This window comes from Camelina sativa, chromosome 1 (genome assembly GCF_030686135.1).
Source record: "Camelina sativa cultivar CO46 ecotype springtype chromosome 1, ASM3068613v1".
NCBI classification, from domain to species: Eukaryota; Viridiplantae; Streptophyta; class Magnoliopsida; order Brassicales; family Brassicaceae; genus Camelina; species Camelina sativa.
In genome coordinates this window covers 25,825,975-25,845,789 of record NC_141880.1, presented here as the reverse complement: position 1 = coordinate 25,845,789, position 19,815 = coordinate 25,825,975, and the positions used below count along the sequence as shown (strand labels likewise).

At 39.0% G+C, this 19,815-nt stretch overlaps 4 protein-coding genes across 4 annotated transcripts; 2 read left to right on the top strand and 2 right to left on the bottom strand.

The window, feature by feature from the left end:
- Nucleotides 1-1,148: 1,148 nt before the first annotated feature.
- On the top strand, nt 1,149-3,410 carry LOC147950370 (uncharacterized). The gene is made up of 5 exons (XM_087509454.1): nt 1,149-1,632; nt 2,015-2,147; nt 2,248-2,535; nt 2,625-2,848; nt 2,935-3,410. The coding sequence occupies exons 1-5, from the start codon at nt 1,571-1,573 to the stop codon at nt 3,158-3,160; spliced, it is 933 nt and encodes a 310-aa protein (XP_087365580.1). The 5' UTR covers nt 1,149-1,570; the 3' UTR covers nt 3,161-3,410.
- An 8,726-nt stretch (nt 3,411-12,136) lies between these two features.
- Nucleotides 12,137-13,616, top strand: LOC147950369 (uncharacterized). The gene is made up of 2 exons (XM_087513158.1): nt 12,137-13,412; nt 13,612-13,616. Exons 1-2 carry the CDS (start codon nt 12,137-12,139, stop codon nt 13,614-13,616), a joined length of 1,281 nt encoding a protein of 426 aa, XP_087369284.1.
- A 227-nt stretch (nt 13,617-13,843) lies between these two features.
- LOC147950368 (uncharacterized) lies at nt 13,844-14,627 on the bottom strand (the record flags this gene model as incomplete). The annotated part of the gene is made up of 1 exon (XM_087513156.1): nt 13,844-14,627. A coding segment is annotated over one exon (756 nt), but the record flags the coding sequence as incomplete, so codon positions are not given.
- Nucleotides 14,628-18,622: 3,995 nt separating this feature from the next.
- On the bottom strand, nt 18,623-19,447 carry LOC104710904 (uncharacterized). Its single transcript, XM_010427558.1, has one exon. The coding sequence runs from the start codon at nt 19,445-19,447 to the stop codon at nt 18,623-18,625; it is 825 nt and encodes a 274-aa protein (XP_010425860.1).
- Nucleotides 19,448-19,815: the final 368 nt, after the last annotated feature.

Below are 19,815 nucleotides of genomic sequence, written 5' to 3'. Positions count from 1 at the left end.
ATGCATGTTACTTATTGGAACGCCTCCAATCCATTTCCTACTTGGATTCAAGAAATTGTCCATGGACCTTTGAACAAGGCTAAAACATGGCCAATGTATTTTACAAGCGGTTATTTGTTTCATACAGAGAATCACGGTGCTGGACGAAAGACATGTAACTATGGGGTCTCTGTTAAAGGTGAAAATTATGTGAATGCATCTGATGCTGCAGATTTCTACGGGACATTAGCTGATATCATAGAACTTGAGTATGAGGGGATGTTTGGGTTGAAGATCACACTATTTAAGTGCAAGTGGTATGATCCTGTTATTGGTAGAGGCACTCGCAGAAGTAATGGTGGCGTTGTAGACGTTCTTTCATCCAGAAAGTACAATAAATATGAACCATTTATTCTAGGTATGTATATAAATTTCCACATTAATTATATATTGTCACTATCACCTTTATATATAATATGTGTAACCTTTACACGTTGATTGCAAAACAGCATCTGAAGCCCACCAAGTTTGTTATATTATGTACCCATACATAAAGAAACTGAAGCATTTGTGGCTCAATGTTCTAAAAGTAAATCCGAGGGGAAATATTTCTGGAGAACCAACTCTTTTGCAAACAGAAACTGATGATGTTGTATTGATCACTACAATTGAAGATGTCATAGTAGACAATTTAGAAAGGGGAGACCCAATAAATCTCGATTATGATGTTGCAGACGCGGAACCTGAAGATGAATTTATGTGTAATTTATCGTCTTCGGATGATGAAGAAGAAGACGACGAAGAACCCTGATATGTAAAATAAATTATGTATAAGATATGTAAAATAATTTACTGTTTAATAAACATTTGGAAGACCTTGTTAATTTCTTTAAGATTATTGTTTTATACAATAAGTATAACTTTTTTTTTGTGTCATAAAAAAAAATTAACAATTTAACTTTGGGGTTACTCGAAACCAGGTCTGATGATATTAATCAGGGTACATTAACCATCTGAACCAATTCCTTTTTTGTGAATATAAACAAAACGTATTGCTTATATTGTGTAATACTCCTCTTATATTTTGGGCAAAAGAAATTTGGGCCCAACAACATTTCGATCTGATCCATCAAAATCGATCTGAGACAAACCTATTCCTAAACCTAAACCTAAAACATTTGATCTCTCCTTCTTCCTCACTTCCTCATCTCCTTCTTCCATTAACCCTAAATCAATCCATCTCCTTCTTCTTCAATCTACCTTCTTTGATACATCATCCTTCTTCCTCAATCTAACCCTAACCCTAAACCTTCTTCGATCCATCTCCTTCTTCCTCAATCGATTTATCTTCTATGTCGTCGAATCCTGCTGTTAAGAAAACAAAAAAAAGAAAGGTTGCACCCAACCTTTCTCAGAGAGCCGAACCCTCTAACCAACCCCCACCCGTCGTTAGAAGACCCAACCCTCTTCCACCTCAGTACAATTTCAAGCCAACGGCTCGAATTCCTTCCCCGTTCACGCCCCAAGAGCAACAACATTTCCGGAACTTCCCACCGCCACAGACGCTTTTCCAGAACTCAGCCTGCTTACGATGCCTGGCCGTGAGAAGTTTACGACTGTTCTCTCTCCCATACCGTTGGAGAAGACGACTTGGTAATGTTTCTAGCTTTGGTTTGATGTAGAATTCGATTTAATTGCTTTGGTTTGGTGCAACCAATTGGTTTGTCATACTTAGGATGTCTTTGGTTCTCATAGTTTGCGGATTGAATTTTTTTGTTGCTTTAAATTGGTTTTTTGATTGAAAATTTCAATCTTGTTGCTTTCAATTTGTTTGTAAATCTCCTTGCTTTCAATCTGTTTGTCAATCTCGTCGCTTTCAATTTTTTTGTCATTCTTATTGCTTTCAATTCGTTATAGTAGTGTATGTGAAACAATTGATGCAATATAATCTCTTTAGCATATATTGATTGATTATTATTATTATTATTTGCTTTATAACTGATCTGACTAACTAGCATTGTTTACATGTGTGGAGGTTTGATCGGGACAAAAAAAGTCAACTTGTTCGGAATATTACCAAGATTTTTACAAACAAATTCGATGGTCCATATTATACTTGGACTTGTGTGCCTCCCGATCGAAAAGAAAGATACTTCATGGAATTTGCGGTAAGAATAGTACAATATATGTAACATGTTTTCTACTTGTGTTTATTGCTTGTTTTCACTAACTTCACTAACATAATTCCTTCTCTCTTTTGTTATGTAGAAAACTCACACCTGGGATTCATTGATAACAGGAACCGTTCAAGAACATTTCAACACCATCTATAACCGTCGGATGAAGGGCATGGTTAGCAATGCAAGGACGTCTCGAATTAAACCTTCATGGATTGAAGGTACTCTCTGGCAAGAGATGGTTGATAATTGGGATACTGAAGAACAACAACAAAGGAGTTCAACCTATTCCAAATGTCGTTTGTCTGACCGTAATGGTCTAGGTCCTCACATCCACTTATTAGGACCCAAGTCATATAGAGAAATCCAAGATGATCTGGTTAAGTCATTTCTAATTTGTTAGTTACATTTATATCCTTTCTATCTTTAAACACTTTCATAACCATTCTTTATTTTGTAACGTTGTAGGAAGAAGAGTTGGGAAGAGAGGTCAGTATGGGTGAAGTTCTTTTCAAAACACATACAAAGCCGGATGGTTCTTATGTGGATGGCAAAGCAGAGAAAATTCATCCAGCTTATCAGCAGAAGTTGCGGAGAAGATGGCTGAGCTTGAGGCAGATTCAAGCCTTTCAGATGGTACTTCACACCGTGGAGAGCTCACGACCGATGAATGTACTGCCATCTTCCTTGAGGTAAAGTACCATTTCTATTCGATCATGAATTTGTTTTGCTCTTTATTTACAGTTTTTCTTTTTTGTAAAAACAATGCACTAAGAAGGATTCACGAGGAACTCCTTATTGTCTTGGAAGCCTCAAAGCTAATCTTGGCAAGGGCAAGCAACAATCACAAACTGAAGCCTTTCTTACATTGCAAGAGCAACTCAAGGAAGCCCAACGACAAATTGAAATTCAGGCGACTCTCAATGCTGAAGCTGTTGCTCGAGAAAAAGAGATTGCTCTCCTTGTGGTTGAGAAAAAGAATGAGATCAAAGAGTTGTCGTTGATGGCAAAGTTTATGCGCGACACTAATCCAGCCTACTTGGAGTTTATAGCCTCTCAATCAGTTGAGGAGGACAATCAACATTCACCAACAACATGATCAACTCCAATATGGTTCCTATATTCTCTTAACTCATGAACCAAGTTCTTTTGTTCAGTTTGTATGTGTTATAAACTCTTTCTCTCTTTGGTTTTGGTTTGATTTCTGTTTTGGACTAATGTATTTTCTGGTTTCAATAAAATTATGGTTATTTATATAATGTGTTTTCATTAGATTTTGGACTTGTATATTATGTTTGTTCTCCATTTCATTAATTTCAGGATTAATATCAGGATTACAAAACAATAATAACCAGTTAATTTTATTATTTTCTAAAACAAAGTTGTCGTTATGTAGTCGTCATTTAGACGGAACATTGTCGCTAGGTTGTCATTAAATAGTCGTTAAATATGACGACTATTTAACGACAATCTAGTATTGCAATTTTATTCATGTAACAAAGTCGTAATTCGTCTTAAATTAGTCGTCATATTTAACGACTATTACACGACAACTACTAATATAGTCGTACACTAGTCATCAAATTGTCACTAAATTTAGTTACTACATAACGACTACGTGACCACAATTTACCGACAACAGTGTATAGTCGTTAAATAGTCGTTAAATACCGACTAATTAACGACCAACTGTATTAGCGACAAAATATTAGCTACAACAGTGTATAGTCGCAAATTTTCAATCAACGACTATTTAGTGACTATTCCTACAGTGGCCGATCGCCTGTTTTCTTGTAGTGAATCAAGTTTTTAAAGACTTCCAGACATAACAAACTGGCCATCGAATATGGGTTGGTCCACAAGCCGGGAATAGATGTAGGACCCACTTGGGAAGGTGGACCCATGGACTGAGAGTAGACATGGGATCACTAAACAATGTGGCGATTGAAGCGTTACAGAGACAGAGGCTACATCATGGTGTGTCAAAGACACTTCCACAAATACATTGAGAAATTTAGCATTAGTTACTATCAAAAGATTTTGTAACGATTGAAAAAGGTTTTGACGTTTATTGGTCGTCGGAGCAAGCTATTTTGAGATAGCAAAAAGACGTGAACATTTTCTCTCCACACAGGATGAGGGCAGAGCCGAGGTTCTCTCTATGGTGGAGAAGGTTGGACACAAGGTTATATACCCAACAAAGGAAGGTGGAGGAGGTTGGACGCAAGGTTATCTCTCCAAGGGAGGAAGACGGAGCCAAGGTTCTCTCCATGATGGAGGAAGTTGGACGCAAGGTTCTCTCCATAAGGGATGAGGACGGAGCCGAGGTTTTTTCCATGGCGGTCATACATTATTGTGATGATACATCATTGATTAGTATATTATGTTATCTATAAACACATTAAGCCAACTATTTTACTTTCACTTTGGCATAGTTACTATCACGAATACATTGGAAAATTTAACATTAGTTACTATCAAAAGATTTTTTTTGTGAAGTTAGAAATTTTTTTTTACTTTCATTAATTGGTTGTTGGAACAAACCATTTTGAGATAGCAAAAAGACGTGAACATATTTTCTCCACATAGGAGTAGGGCAGAGCTGAGGTTCTCCCTATGGTAGAGAAGGTTGGACACAAAGTTATCTCCGCAAGGGAGGAAGGTGGAGGAGATTGGACGCAAGGTTATCTCTTCAAGGGAGAAAAGCGGAGCCAAAGTTCTCTCCATGGTAGAGGAGGTTGGACGCAAGGTTCTCTCCATAAGAGATGAAGGCGGAGCCGATTTTTTCTCCATGGTGGTCATACATTATTGTGATGATACATCATTGATTAGTATATTATGTAATATATTTTTTTATTCAAAATGTTTTTTGAGCCAACAATTTTAGTAATTAAAAAACTATGCAGATGTGAAAGTAATATACTTGGCTTAATGTGTTTATATAAACAGTTTCTAGATGGTGATAAAGAATATTTTTGTAACATACAAGAGTACATTTAGGTATAAAAAATATACTTTTAATAGTAACATACATAAAGATTTGTAAATGGATATAAATCAGTGTATTATAACAAAAATAAAATTTATATATAACATACAACAAATTTTAATAAATTTAATTTCATTTATAAAACTTTAAACCCGCATATCGGGCGGGTTCTCATCTAGTTATTTATTAAAGATCACCCATACAAAATATAATACGTGTGGTCGTCGACCCCAATGGTTCATGGACGTACCATTTCCAACGGTACCCGTAGCCAACTTAGCCATAACCCATCTGAGTCGGGTCCAATTCAGATTTTCGGATTCAGTATATTTGCCCAGGCCTACATGCCATGTTGAGACTTTAGAGAGAAATGTTTATCCGCTGATGAATTTTTCTATCTTAACCGCTGCAGACTGTATTTGATGAATGGTAAATAAAAAGTGGTCTAAACCGCTAACAGATTTGGCCCGACCGCAGTCACCATTCAAACTCTTTGTTTTTTTTTTCTTCCGTGGACACAAACGCACCTCATTTATTGATTACAAATACATGATTTGCATCCATCTATTAATAAGTGAGAAAAACGCTGATGAAAGGAAAAAAGTGCTTTCGTTTTCTAGCATTCATTGCTAGCAAATCTGCCTTTCTGTCGGTTGATGTGCGTGGAGACAAAATCCAACATGAGACTATCACTTCATTTAACCGTTATAGTTCTTCTGGTTCCTTCGTTTCTGATACAAAAGCATGGCAGTCGTCTAGGTTTGAGATCATGTTCGTCAAATCGGTAAAATTGGTTTTCAATCCAATTATTTAGCATTAATCAATGCAATATACAGTACTTGCATCATTTGTTTCATAATCAAGTATATAAGTGATGCAAAATTGGTTACTTTTTTATCTATCAATAAATGATGTAATTAAATAAAAGAAGTAACATTAACCATCATTTTTGTTGTATTGTACATTTTATCCTATAATTTTAGTGACATATATTCTCGTTTCAAAATTAATTATATATATAACTTGATTAGGTCCGTGTAGATACGCATGTATAAAAAAGTATGCCAAATCTTATTGAAACTAATTAATTTTTAAGTAATATCACGAATGTTGATTATAGATTTTATTTGAGAGTTTTTCTATAACGGGATTTAAATTTCAAACACTTTATATTGCAATACAACATTTTAACTTTATAGTACATCATAAGACAACTAAATTATAATTATATATACTCCATCACAGTGGATCATATATAGTATAATTTTCATATCAAAAAATAATATGTGCATTATATCAAATATATATCTTACTTAGTTTTTTTAAAATATCTAAATGTTAAGAAAAAATGAATACTAATATTTCAAAATCCAAAATTATTATAAATATATTTTTATATGTCGTAATTGTAACGTCACAAACCAAAAAATAAATATTGCAATATAATAATTATAATACTCTTTTAGTGAATTTTAACTATAGCTTATGATGTTGACCAATACTCTTTTAGTGAATTTTGGATTTTAGTTTGTGAATTAAATTCGATTTAGCAGTTTTGGAGGAAACCATGGTTTCTTTCGGTTTGAGCAACCAATCCAAGAGTTCTTTTTTTAATTATTGTTAGGTTGTAAAAAAAAAAACTTGACTTACTCTCTCTCTCTTCTTCCCTAGTATGTTTTGTGGCTTCCAGAGAAAAAGAAAAAAAAAGGGAAATAAAGTTTGAGTTTGGTGCTTGATCCAGAGGCTTAAGAGGAACAAAAAGGCGAGTGGTTGGTGGTTGCAAGCAAGTGAGGAGTAGATCAGTTGCTGTTGGCGTGAGAGGGTTGTTGTGGGGTTGTGTGCTTGCTGTTCTTCGTCAAGGTGTTTAAATCAGTGGTAAAGGCAAGTGGGAAGTGGAGGTTAAAAATACAATTTAACAAACATGTCACTTAGTAAATTAATTGTAATTTTGGCCTCCTTAATTTTGTAGACGTAGAGGCAAGTGCTTCTTTTGTTGACTTTAAATCCGTCTTGACGTTGATGTTTCAGGGTTTGATATCTAATATCATGACAACAAAATCCAGATTGTTCGTCTCCTTGTAGCCATGTTACACATCTTTTTAATTAATTATCACTTAAACTCTTATGATTTGAATTTAGTTTTTCCAAAAAACAGAATACAAAAACGTTTTAGGGATGATTTTGCACCTACGTAGTAAAATGTGATAACTGAAAAAATGTAAAATTTATGATACTTACTGAAATCTATATTATATTAGGTGATGGTCCACTTATGTTATAGAAGGTGAAAAAATCTAAACGATCCCAGGCCCGAATATCGAGGAGTTTCAACTTTTCACCCCTTCCGACGCCGACGAAGCTATGACTCGTCGGCGTCGGGAATTATCTGTTTCTTCTGATTTTGCTCGCTATTACTCTCTGTTTGCAATCTCGTTTTGGCATTTTGCTCAATCATCGGGAACTGCCGGAGGAAGTGTTCGGCGACTCTTCCTCATTTTCTTCTGACCACAACACCTATAAAGCAAGCCCCAACCCCAAAACCACCAATGCCCGTCAGAGCAGATCTATCATTCATAATCTTCGCAAGCGAGTGGGGGAAGTGGTGCTGGTCTTATCCGGCGTCGGGTGCCTCATCTCCGATCTCTAAACCGCCTCGCCGTAGCCGCCTACAGCGCCTCCTCCCATGTCCAACTAAGGCGACTCTAGGGTTTTCATTGTTGTTGGATCTCCTTTTAAGTCTGGGCCTTATTCCCAGACCTCGGCCCATTAACACAAGTTTCTGTCCAAATCCAAGAAACATATGGTTCAGGTCCATCGTGCTTCCTTTCTTGCCAAACCAAACCGACATGGAGTTCCGATCCTCTCTATTAGATGGCTACAGTTTCCATCTGAATTTCGACTTGAACCCATGGAACAAGTATTGGTTATGTATCTCTGAAACCTTGATACCATATCAGCTGGTCTTGATTACTATGCTAGAAGAGTCTTGGTTCCCCTAGGTTGGGTTGTTGTGTTCTTGCGTCAGTTCAGGCTAAATGTGTTGAAAAGCTACGACATTATGACCACACCTCCACGGAGTGTTGGTTAAGGCTGCTTTATCAACCAGCCTTTATTGTATCCCCGAAACTTCAAGTTTATCTCTGTGTTAATCAAGGATACAGCGGTCCTATTGACAAGAGTATTGCTAAGTTCATGCAAGGCTGAGAATGGTTGCTCTGCCCCTAGTCAAGGTGGGTGTCAAAGCTTCTTTTGCTGTGATTTGTTTGTACTGGTAGGGGTTTGGAGTGTATTATCTAAATCCGTGAATGACATTGTGATATCAAACTCAACTTCTCTAGTTCTAATCATATCTGCTTGGTCAAGTCAAGGGCTCCTCAGTAGTAGTATATTGTGTCCTTTAGAATGGTCTGAGCTATATCCATGTCAAGGCCAGCCGATAAGCAGTGTTCAAATGTTATCTTTGCTGAGCTCTAAGTTGGAATATGATCCATCAATCTGTTTGATTCTGAAGCTTAAACCCTTTGTCCCCAATTGCCACATATTGCCAACTAATAAGAAGCTCGGGGTTGTTATCTTAACTCAGGACCAAACTGGCTGCAAGCTTTGTGTGATACTCCTTAACCTCCATGGCCATGAGCCACTTGTGAGGGAGGACTCACCCGCTTTGCTACAGTTTGGTATCCACTTCTTGCGATCCCCGGTGGAAGCTCCTACTAGAGACATGGGTTTCGGTCTGAAAATGCTAAAGGACTTCGCTCCAACTACCTTACCTCTCATGTTGGCGAGATACCCGTCTAGTGTATCCACTATGGAACACTCTTTTCCAAGCTCGATTGCATCAACCGCTAGAGCCATTTATGATCACCTGTTGGTCAAAAAGGATTTCGTGAAGCATGCTTTCATGGTCAAATCCACTTTGGTACCAATAGATTCTTCAAATATTGTAAAACTTCCAAGGTTTGAGAATCCCTTTGAAGAACTCATGGAACCTTTATCCTTCTTTCCCTTTAGTCATTGTGTTGTATGTTGTAAGAACCCACCTCTTTATCAGGCTTTAATTTAAATGAAAGCACTTGTTTGACCAAAAAAAAAAGTGATGGTCCACGCAATATTTTAAAATTAATATTATAAATATAAAATATTTGATCCTAAATTATATTGAAATATGTATAGCTGTGTTTTAAGATAAATTGATTATTTTTCTATATCATATCATAAAATTCTGTTGTTTATAATAAATAAATTATCTATTTTTCAATTATAAATATTTGTACTAAAATATTATATTTAAAAAATTACTTTGACTATCCCCCCAAACATAATCAACATATATTTTTTCTTACAAAATATTAACTAAAAATTGAAGATATGGTCCTAAAGTGATATAACGGAAAGTTGAAAAATGGAAAAATATATAAACTAAAATGGCTGAAAAGTATATTTGCCATCACATCTCTTTTTGAAGAGTACATCTAGCCAAAAAATAAATAAAGAGTGGCATATATATTTTCCATTGGAGTAGTAAATTTTTAACGAACGACCATACTCTAGTTTTTAATAATGAGTTTATTATGCATAGTACAATAATTTTTAACATTACCTTGGTGTTATTTAGAGGTATGTTTTTTATGCCCTAGAAAGTAATAAAAATTGAGACAATGTGGACTATTGAATGTCCAATTGTGCTTAATTGATATTTCAACTCATTCAAGAAAATAAGAATCAAAGTAAAGTTAAACATTTGAGATATGAGAGGAGAATGAGAAAAAAATTATTTATTAGATAAGAAGTGATTAAAATAATATTTAGGGAATTATAGATTACGCAAGTTTCAATTCTGGTAAAAGAGAATTCATCTCAAAACACTTTATTTCTTATGTATAATTTTTATTTAGATTTATCTATTGTTTGTTTGAATGTATTATTTGAAATAAGGTAAAATTGAGTGACATTGCCAAAAAACACCATAGAAGCTTATTACGGTACGACCGAAGATTCAAGAATAATCCGGAGATCAGTAATATTGTCTTAAAAGCTTGGAATCTGAAACATGGAGCCTCGGTTAACCAACGTTTACACCTTTGTAGAGTTGCTATCATCCAATGGAGTAAGGACCAAATGCTAAACAGTAAAAAAGAGATCCTCTCCCTCAATGATCAACTTGAGGAAGCCATGTGCGATAATGATACGAGCCAAATTACCATTGATGCTCTGAACCAGAAACTACTATTGGTCTATAAACAGGAGGAAAATTTTTGGAAGCAACGTAGCAGGCAGTTGTGGCTTACACTTGGAGACAAGAATATGGGGTACTTCCATGCTGCAACAAAAAACCGAAGAGCCATCAATAACATCTTTGTTCTAGAGTCACCCTGTGGTTGTCATGTGTATGAAGAAAAAGAAATTGTTAGAGTCATATCTGACTACTATCAAGACATCTTTACTTCTCAGGAGGGGGATAGACACACTGTGGTCCAGGAAGCTTTATCACCATGTGTCACTCCGGAAATGAATGAGACACTTATTGTTATGCCATCTCCATTAGAAATCAAACAAGCTTGCTTCGCTATCCATGCGGGCAAAACCCTAGGACCAGATGGTTTCTCAGCAAGTTTTTTCCAATCAAACTGGGATTCGATAGGCGACACTGTGATAGTGGAGGTCAAATCGTTCTTCATCTCCGGTTCCCTGCCACAAAAAATCAACCACACACATGTTAGGCTCATCCCAAAAACGCCAACAGCTCAGAAATTGTCTGACTATAGACCAATTGCCCTCTGCTCAGTCTACTACAAAATTATTGCCAAGCTTTTAGCAAAGAGACTACAACCGATCAGCTTTTGATCCCCAGAGAGCAATCTCGGATAATGTTTTAATCACTCATGAAGCCCTCCACTACTTGAAGACTTCCAAAGCTGAAAAGAGGTGCTTCATGGCTGTCAAAACAGACATGAGCAAAGCATATGACAGGTTTGAGTGGGATTTTATCAAAACAACACTTGAACGACTGGGCTTCCATCAAACCTGGATTCGGTGGATCATGCAATGTGTATCCAGAGTCTCGTATTCCTTCTTAATCAATGATCAAGCAAAAGGAATGGTAACCCCTCAACGTGGTATTAGACAAGGCGACCCCCTATCACCTTATCTCTTCATCATTTGCAGTGAAGTTCTCTCGGGTCTCTGTTTGAAAGCTCAGAAAGATGGAAAGTTGATTGGCATTAATGTGGCAAAAGGAAGTCCCAGAGTTAACCACCTCCTCTTTGCGGACGATACCATGTTCTTTGTTCGCTCTGATCATTCCAGCTGCCACACCTTAAAGCATATCCTGCATAAGTACGAGGTAGCATAAGGTCAGAAAATCAATAAGGCAAAATCATATATCACCTTCTCGTCAAAGACCCCTGCTCTGGTGAAAAACCAAGCAAAACACATAATTGAAATTCATAAGGAAGGAGGTCAAGACAAATATCTTGGTCTACCTGAACTCTTTGGCAGAAAGAAAAAGGATATGTTTGCTTCGATTGTGGATCGCATTAAGCAGAGAGCTCTTAGATGGTCCTCGAAATTTCTCTCTACAGCGGGGAAGCTTACCATGCTCAAATCGGTTTTATCAACGATGCCTACATACACCATGTCATGTTTTCACCTCCCTGGATCATTATGCAAACGCTTACAATCAGCACTCACAAGATTTTGGTGGGATACGAAGACAGAGAAGAAAAAGATGTCTTGGATCGCCTAGAGGAGGATTACAAAACCAACAAAAAGTGGTGGCTTGGGGATAAGAGATATAAAACATCTTAACAAGGCCCTACTTGCAAAACTAAACTGGAGGTTACTCACTAATCCCCACACCCTCTTTGCAAAGGTTCTCCTGGGCAAATACTGTAAGAACGTACCACTTCTGGAATGAAGAGCCCCCTCCTCCACCTCACACGGATGGCAAAGTATTTGCATGGGTAGAGACCTTCTAAAAGAAAACCTGAGAATGCTAGTAGGTTCGGGTGCCTCAATTCCAATATGGAGAACTCCGTGGCTCTTTGTTTCCACTCCTCTATCCCCTATGGGACCTCCAACTGAAGCTACACATAACCTCAAAGTTGCAGACTTCCTCCTGCCAAACTCCAGGGTATGGAACGTTGAGCTCAGCAGGAATATTCTACCCAACTATGAAAAAGAGATCCTACTCCTAAAACCAAGTTTCAGAGGGGCTGAGGATGTCTGGGCTTGGTTACCTACAAAAGACGGTTCTTACTCAGCCAAATCAGGGTACTTTGAATCAACCAAGTATGATGAATCGCCAAGCGTAGAGACCCAGGCAAGTAGCAGAAATGACAACTCTTTCAATTGGCATAAAAATATTTGGGCGTTAAAGACCTCACCAAAAACCAAACTTCTTCTCTGGAAAGCTGCACAAAACGCCCTACCGGTAGGAGTTAACCTCCTCCACCGCTCTATCAGTGACTCAGCTAAATGCCCCCACTGTGATGAGGACGAGTCAATCCTCCACCTCTTCTTCCACTGTGGCTTCATAAAGCGGATTTGGTCTATGCTTCCTGTTAAAACACCACTCCAACCAGACATTACTACTTTGACTAAGGACGGTATTGTTAAAGCTAATAATCTCATTTGTTTTCCCCCAACTAGTATTGGACTTGGTCCGATCTCCCCTTGGCTGCTTTGGTCAATCTGGACTACCCGAAATCAGTTAGTCTTCAGTAAAAAACAGATCTCTGCGGAGGAAACGCTGCTTCTAGCCCTGGTAAGAGCCAAAGATTGGCAGCATGCCCAATCAGCCTGTGTCAGACCCGATCCACCCTCAACAGCTAGGATACAACCCTCACCCCACAGGCAAAACCTTGTATGCTTCACGGATGCATCTTGGTGTGACGACGCCGCCGGATTAGGTTGGGTGATCAAAGATCAGTTCGATCAGGTGAAAGGGGAAGGCTCAACCTCGATGAATCATGTTGGTTCCCCCCTGATGGCTGAAGCACTGGCAACTCTTACCGCGGTAGGAGTTGCAATTGAATCGAACATCACAAGAATATCTTTCGCTTCCAACTCGCTCATGCTGGTCCAAGCTCTTAATCAGAAGCTCCACCTAAAGGAATTTCATGGGACTCTCCACGGTGTCCTTGCTCTATCCACGATTTTTAATTATTGCACGTTTAATTTCATTCTCCGATCACAGAATCGACAAGCAGATCTTTTGGCAAAGGAGCCTATCCTCTTGTATAAGAACACCAAATTTCTAATGAAAGGTCTTTTTCGTTCAAAAAAAAAAAAAAAGAAGAAGGTAAAATTGAGTGAATGAAATAAATATATATATGTTATATATGTTACATAATTGAGTAAAGTAGAAAAAGTGATGTTACTGCATATAATGTAGTTGAAAACGTAAGGTACAAAACTTAACTGGGTTTTCAAAATGATTTCTCAATTAATTAATTGTGCATATAGGATAATAGATCATTGGTTAAAAATTACTGAGTAATGCAGTTTTTGTGATGTATCTACGAAAATACCCATGATTCTATCTCGTTCTTCTTTTTCAACCAGCGAATTTTCTCGCCTCTGCTGTATTTGCTTTGTCTCCGCCACCAATGCATATGTTCCGATGAACTCATAGAAATTTAATTGTTGTTTATAGAAGGAATCTAATCCCTAAAGGGATAATGAATATAGAACTTTTTTTTTGTCAAACAATATTTTCATTCAAATTAAAACCTCAAAAGAGGACAGTTCATACAACTTGAAGAAAAGGCAATACAATGGGAAAAGAGACGATAAGGGCTCAATGAGTTTTCCAAGGTGATGCTCAACTTTGAAAGGCTTGCATTCATTGAAATATCTTTTGGGACCAAAGCGGATTTGACTATGAAGACAGGCTTCTCGACATCCTCTACCAACGAATGGTCATCAACGGCTCGCGCAAGAAATGCATTAGAGCTTTTGAAAAAGGGTTCCACTGATGGGACACATGTAGGGTTCCTCGCCATCAAGAGAAGGTTCACAAGCATTGGAGTAAGTTCCTTCATACTTTCACAAACAAATCTCAAGGCTCTAGATGAAGCTACGATCGGGAAACGCAAACGATGAATGTAAAACTGTAACAAAGCAGGTGGGTCTTCCCTCACTTGAAACCAAAGGTCATGGAGGTTAAGGAATTCCACACAAATCTTGTAGTCAGCTTGACATTGAGATAAGAGATCAGACCCGAGCTTCAGTGCTTTAGACGAGTGGTTAGAGAAGGGTTTGGGGGATTCAAGGGGGGTGTGATTCAAATTTTCTATCTGAACATGACAAGAGTATCTACCTAGCCATCCTAGAAGGTCTTTTGCTATGCTAATGTGGTGTTCTGCACCAGTCAAAACAGAGACATAAAGGCCTAAAGGAATTGAGGTGAATAGAATTTTCGACAATGTAAGACATATTGAGATCAGAGTTGTATCAGCTAGGGGGAGAGGTGGTTGAATTCGTCAAATGGGGTTAAGGGGGAATGGTAAATAGACAGATTTCTAAAGCCCCCATTACAGACCCAACAAAAACGAATCAAGGGCAAGTAAACAAAATTCTTCAAGCAAAAACTCCCATACCACAAATCCCTAAGAGACACATCCATAAAACGCAAGAGACAAAGTTTTAAATTGGACCTGGGCTTTTTTGTGTTTAAGATTAAGAGGCTGATGGACATGGACCTTATAAGTAGAGTTGGGCCGAAGTTAGAAAAAGGACCCGTTAAGGGAAACCCTAGTTTCTCTGTTACTGGCCAAAATGGTTGGTGAGATCTGCGGCTTCCCGAGAACGGTGGTGGAGGGATTTGCATCACCTCCGATGATAAAAAGCCCGACGGGAAGAGACGGTGGCCGTGGTCAGAGTTCTGGAAGGAGCTCCAAAGCTTCGTTTCTTTTTTGGTCATCATTAAGAGCATAGAGTTCATCGGATCCCTCATTCCTCCTTTGACGCTTTGAATTCCACATCTGACAGGAGACGAAGCAATTGAAGACATGGTACTTCACAAGGTTCGAAACATATGACAACAATTGCAAAAATTAGAGAAAAGCTTCAAAGGGTTAAAAATAAAGGAAGAAAGAACGAATCGAGGAAGAAGAGGATAAAAGGGATCCCGACGCAGGCGAGCAACTGCTACACTGATGCCAAAAAGCTTGTTCGAGTGATGTCCCTCGATAATCATGCCTGAGAGGTTTTTGCCCTGGCACTTCTTATTAAAATCAATGAATATAGAACCTAAGAGTTCCAATTTTAGACAGTGATTCAAATTAATTAAGAATATCAAATACGTTCTCAATCATAGACACTTAGCTTGTTTCTCATTGTTTTCTTATATATATTTCTGAACATTTTCCACTAAGCAAACATGAATGGTTCAAACTCTGATATACTCTATATTTATTGTTTTTTCATGGTTGTTAGGTTCCATTATATTATGTTTCATTAGTCTTTTCATTGTGTTTTGTTTCATTTAGTGTCTGAGTGAGTCTTCTTTTATTTTAGAGATCCTATAGTGTCTTTGTCTATATTTTGGTGTGTTCTGTGTGTCTTTTAAACCATTTCAGATTAATATAATGGAAGACACACATTTGGATGCAAAGAAAATGATTGATGATTCGGAACCAGTTTGTAGTCTCTCAAATATTGACTTATATAAAGACTTTTTCTTCAAATTTAGTGTGACAACCCATCCCGTGAACCCCACTAGCCCACCGCTAGTTGCTCCAACAGACCCCAAACTGGCCCTGTAGGACATTGTTCCTAACCCCTTACTGTGGATAGGAACTATTCATCCAAATCCACCAGTAGATCAATTGGTGATAGCTTGTCTTGTGGGAAGGTTGTTCAAGGGTGGGGACCAGGGTTCGAGCAACGCCTGACGCACCAATAACTTACTGGTGGATTTGGATGAATAGTTCCTATCAACAGTGAGGGGTTAGGATCGATGCCCTGCAGGGCCAGCGTGGGGTTCGTTGGGGCGGCTAGCGGTGGACTATTGGGGTCCGCAGGACGGGTTGTCACATAAAAATTGATTGAACTAAGTATCATATTAGTACTCTTAGCCATCTCCTCATTTAATGACAACCAGACCCGTGGACCCCAATAGCCCACCGCAAGCTGCCCCAACAGACCCCAAGCTGGCCCTGCAGGGCATCGATCCTAATCCCTCACTGTGGACATCCAAATCAATTGGTGGCAATTAGTCCTGTGGGAAGGTTGTTAAAGGGTGGGTACCAGGGTTCGAGGAATGCCTGACGTACAAATAACCTACTGGTGGATTTGGATGAATAGTTCCTATCCATAGTGAGGGGTTAAAATCGATGCCCTGCAAGGCTAGCTTGGGGTCTGTGGGGGCGGCTAGTGGTGGGATAGTGGGGTCCACGGGATGGGTTGTCATATTTAGCTTCAGAGCTCTTCATCAATACTATTGGAAATTTAGTTATCTTTGCAATGGAGGTGATTTCAGGCTAACCGGATGTGCGTGTAAAGAGTTATACCTGTTTTAGTGAACGTATATACAACCACAACGAAGACTGGAGCCACATGACAGAACGATCAACCATATGGTCGATCAAATGATCGATCAAACACGGACTAGACTTGACCAGACCTCGCACTTCAACCGATCGACCAATTGGTCGATCAACTCGAGCCAGACTTAACCAGACTCCTAGACTTGAGCAACTGAACAGACGATCGACCAGTTGGTCGATCATTCTGGGAATTTGATTGGCCAATTGGTTGATCATGTGGTCGATCACGCGTTATTTTTGCAACCCAATCTGGTTTGTTCCGGTTTTCTTTAATTTGTCTTATTTTAATCTGGTTTGTTTCGGTTTAGTTTCCTACTTTTCTATAAATACACTAACTCCTCAGTAGGAGAAACCATATTTTGTTTAGCAATTTTTTGGGTTCTTAAGCTTGTTTATCAAAGTTTAAGAACCCCAACCACCGGTGACAGTTGAAGATATAATGGCGCATGATCTGAGGAGAGAAATGGCAGGTGTGTTTCCGAAGCTTCCTGCCACTTTAGTCGTGCTTGGGCGCAACACAACATGCGATCCAATCTTTTAGCCACAAACGTCTGAGCCAATTTCCCTCGTCTCCAGGTATATTGATTGCCCCAAAAACCCATATCAATTAACGATATCTCATTAATCCATTCTCCAAAAACTAAAGAATCTTGTGAAAGACACCCATTGCCACCCGTTCGCTCATCAATGCGAACAATAGAATTGAAATCACCACCAATTACTAGAGGTCCTGCAATATCAGCAAGCTCACCTTGAAGCTGAGCCCATAAACCGCTTCGACGACTAGCAGATGGAGCTGCATAAACCACCACAAGGTTTAACACCTCTTCCCTTGTACCACTCTTGCATAGATATACTAATCCGACGAACTAACTATCTCCACATCCCCCATACCAGTTCGCCATAGTAACCACAAACCTCCACTTTGGCCTACTGCATCAACCCGGAATGAATTTTCAAAACCCAAACCATGACAAATCCTACCTGCCTTATCCCCACTAGCATGAGTCTCAAAGACTGCTAACAAATCCGAATTAAATCTTTTCAAAATATAACGGATCGAACGTCTAAAGTTGGGTTTGTTCGCCTCTGGCAATTCCAGAATAAACAATTCATGAGTAGAATCTGATCGAAGATAAGAATCACCGGGGAAAAACGTCAAACCGTTCCCTCCGCCTCATTCGCAAGCACCACTAACTCTTTAGATTGACCATCAATCATCAGCAGCATCTCCTCAACTGGTCCATTGGACTCGGAATCTCCTCCTTCTACGGCAGCCACAGTACTCCGGTCAACTGACATCGCGCTGAGTTGTGAAGTCTCCGTGTCCACCCGCAAACGTTTACCACTCGCAGAAAAACCTGCATCACCCCTATTGGGCCAAAGATTAGGCCCCTCAAATGTTTGGGCTGCGATCTCTATTTTTGTTTCTCATGGGCCTTACCCTGTCCAACTCGCTTCCCCTGAAAGCCCATTTGGTGAATGTCCTGCGATCCAAAGACCATCTGCTTTCCGTGCGCCTTACTCCTCTTACGAGACACAAAATTCAACGTATTTCGATTTTCCTTATTAGCCTCCAAATTTGAATCTTCCCTAATCACCGAGCTGTCCAAATCTTCTACTAACCTCCCAAAACTATTCGAGATCGGGACATCTATAGATTCTTTCCTTCTTTGAGATTCCCGAATATTCACTCCTTTCCTTAAATTCCCACTCACCGGAACTACTCCCGAAATATTTTTCAGGTGAACCGGCCGCCGTCCGTTATATCAGACCAAAGTAAAACCATCCCCCACCGAAGTATCTTCATTCCGACTTTCTACTATCTCCGGACGTGGTACAGTCGGAGAAATTACCTGCTCCAACTCCCGTTCCTCCGCTCGTTCTTGGGTACGTTGTTGAATTGCTTGCGGACACTTATGCACTTAATGACCATACAAACCACATGAGGAGCAAATGGTCGAAAGGCCCTCATACGAAACATAGTACCGTTCACCATTAATCAATACTGTCCCTTTGAGCGGATTCTTCAAGTCTACTTCCACACAAATCCGAGCAAACCGCGCCCTTTCCAAATTCGACGTGATAAGATCAACCTTAAGCGGTTTCCCTAAACCCTTGGCAATCGCCATCAAAATGGATCGATGATAAAAGTTCAATGGGATATTAGATAACCGAACCCACACCGGCGTAGTGGTGATCTTATCTCTTAGTGGATCAAAATCCGGCGACCAAGCTTGGACTAAGAGATAACTACCAAATATCGTCCAAGGTCCTCCTGTCAAAGCCGCCATGTAATCTTCCTCAGACTCAAACCAAACCATAAAGAACTGATGGGGCAGATCCATAACAAACATCTCACGACTAGGTTTCCATAACTCACGGAGGCGTCGATGTAGAACAGCCACCGGCACAGATCGCCCGAGCACCTTGACAATCATACACTGCTTCCACAAACCATTCATCGCCTCCAAAACATCCTCTCCGATAGTGACAACCGGTTCCCCAGCCACACCATTCGGAAACTCCAACCGCACCCTTGTTGTAACAAAGTCATCATCCAACACATCCTCTGGTCGCAACATCCCTCCCCCACAACTTCCTGTCACCTTCTGAACCCACGACCCTGGTGCATCTGGTGGGTCTCCAGGCGGCCTGCTCCCCCCACCAGCCTCCTCCATCCTAGCATCCTGATCTCCACCACTCAAAACCCTAGCCTCACCCTCACTCAAAACCCTAGTATCGCTCATATCGCTCTATAACTCTTCTTTAGAATCTAGTTACGAAGTTATTTAAAGTTATCTAAGTGTAACTATTAATTATATAATTTAGTAACTGTGATTATTAATAACTATGATTTTAATATAAATTTATTTTCCACAATCATTGATCACGATGATTTTAATATAAATTTATTTAAATATAACTATTAATTATATAACTTTGTTTAGATATAAAATCAGAAGATATCAAAATTGAGGGAGCAATTTATAGTTTGGAGCAACACTATTCATTTCTCTATTTTTCGAGCAATAAATTGAAACACAATTAGAGATGGTATTTTAGGTTTTATACCAAATATAGAGTTAGAGCAACATTTGGTGTACCATTGGATTTG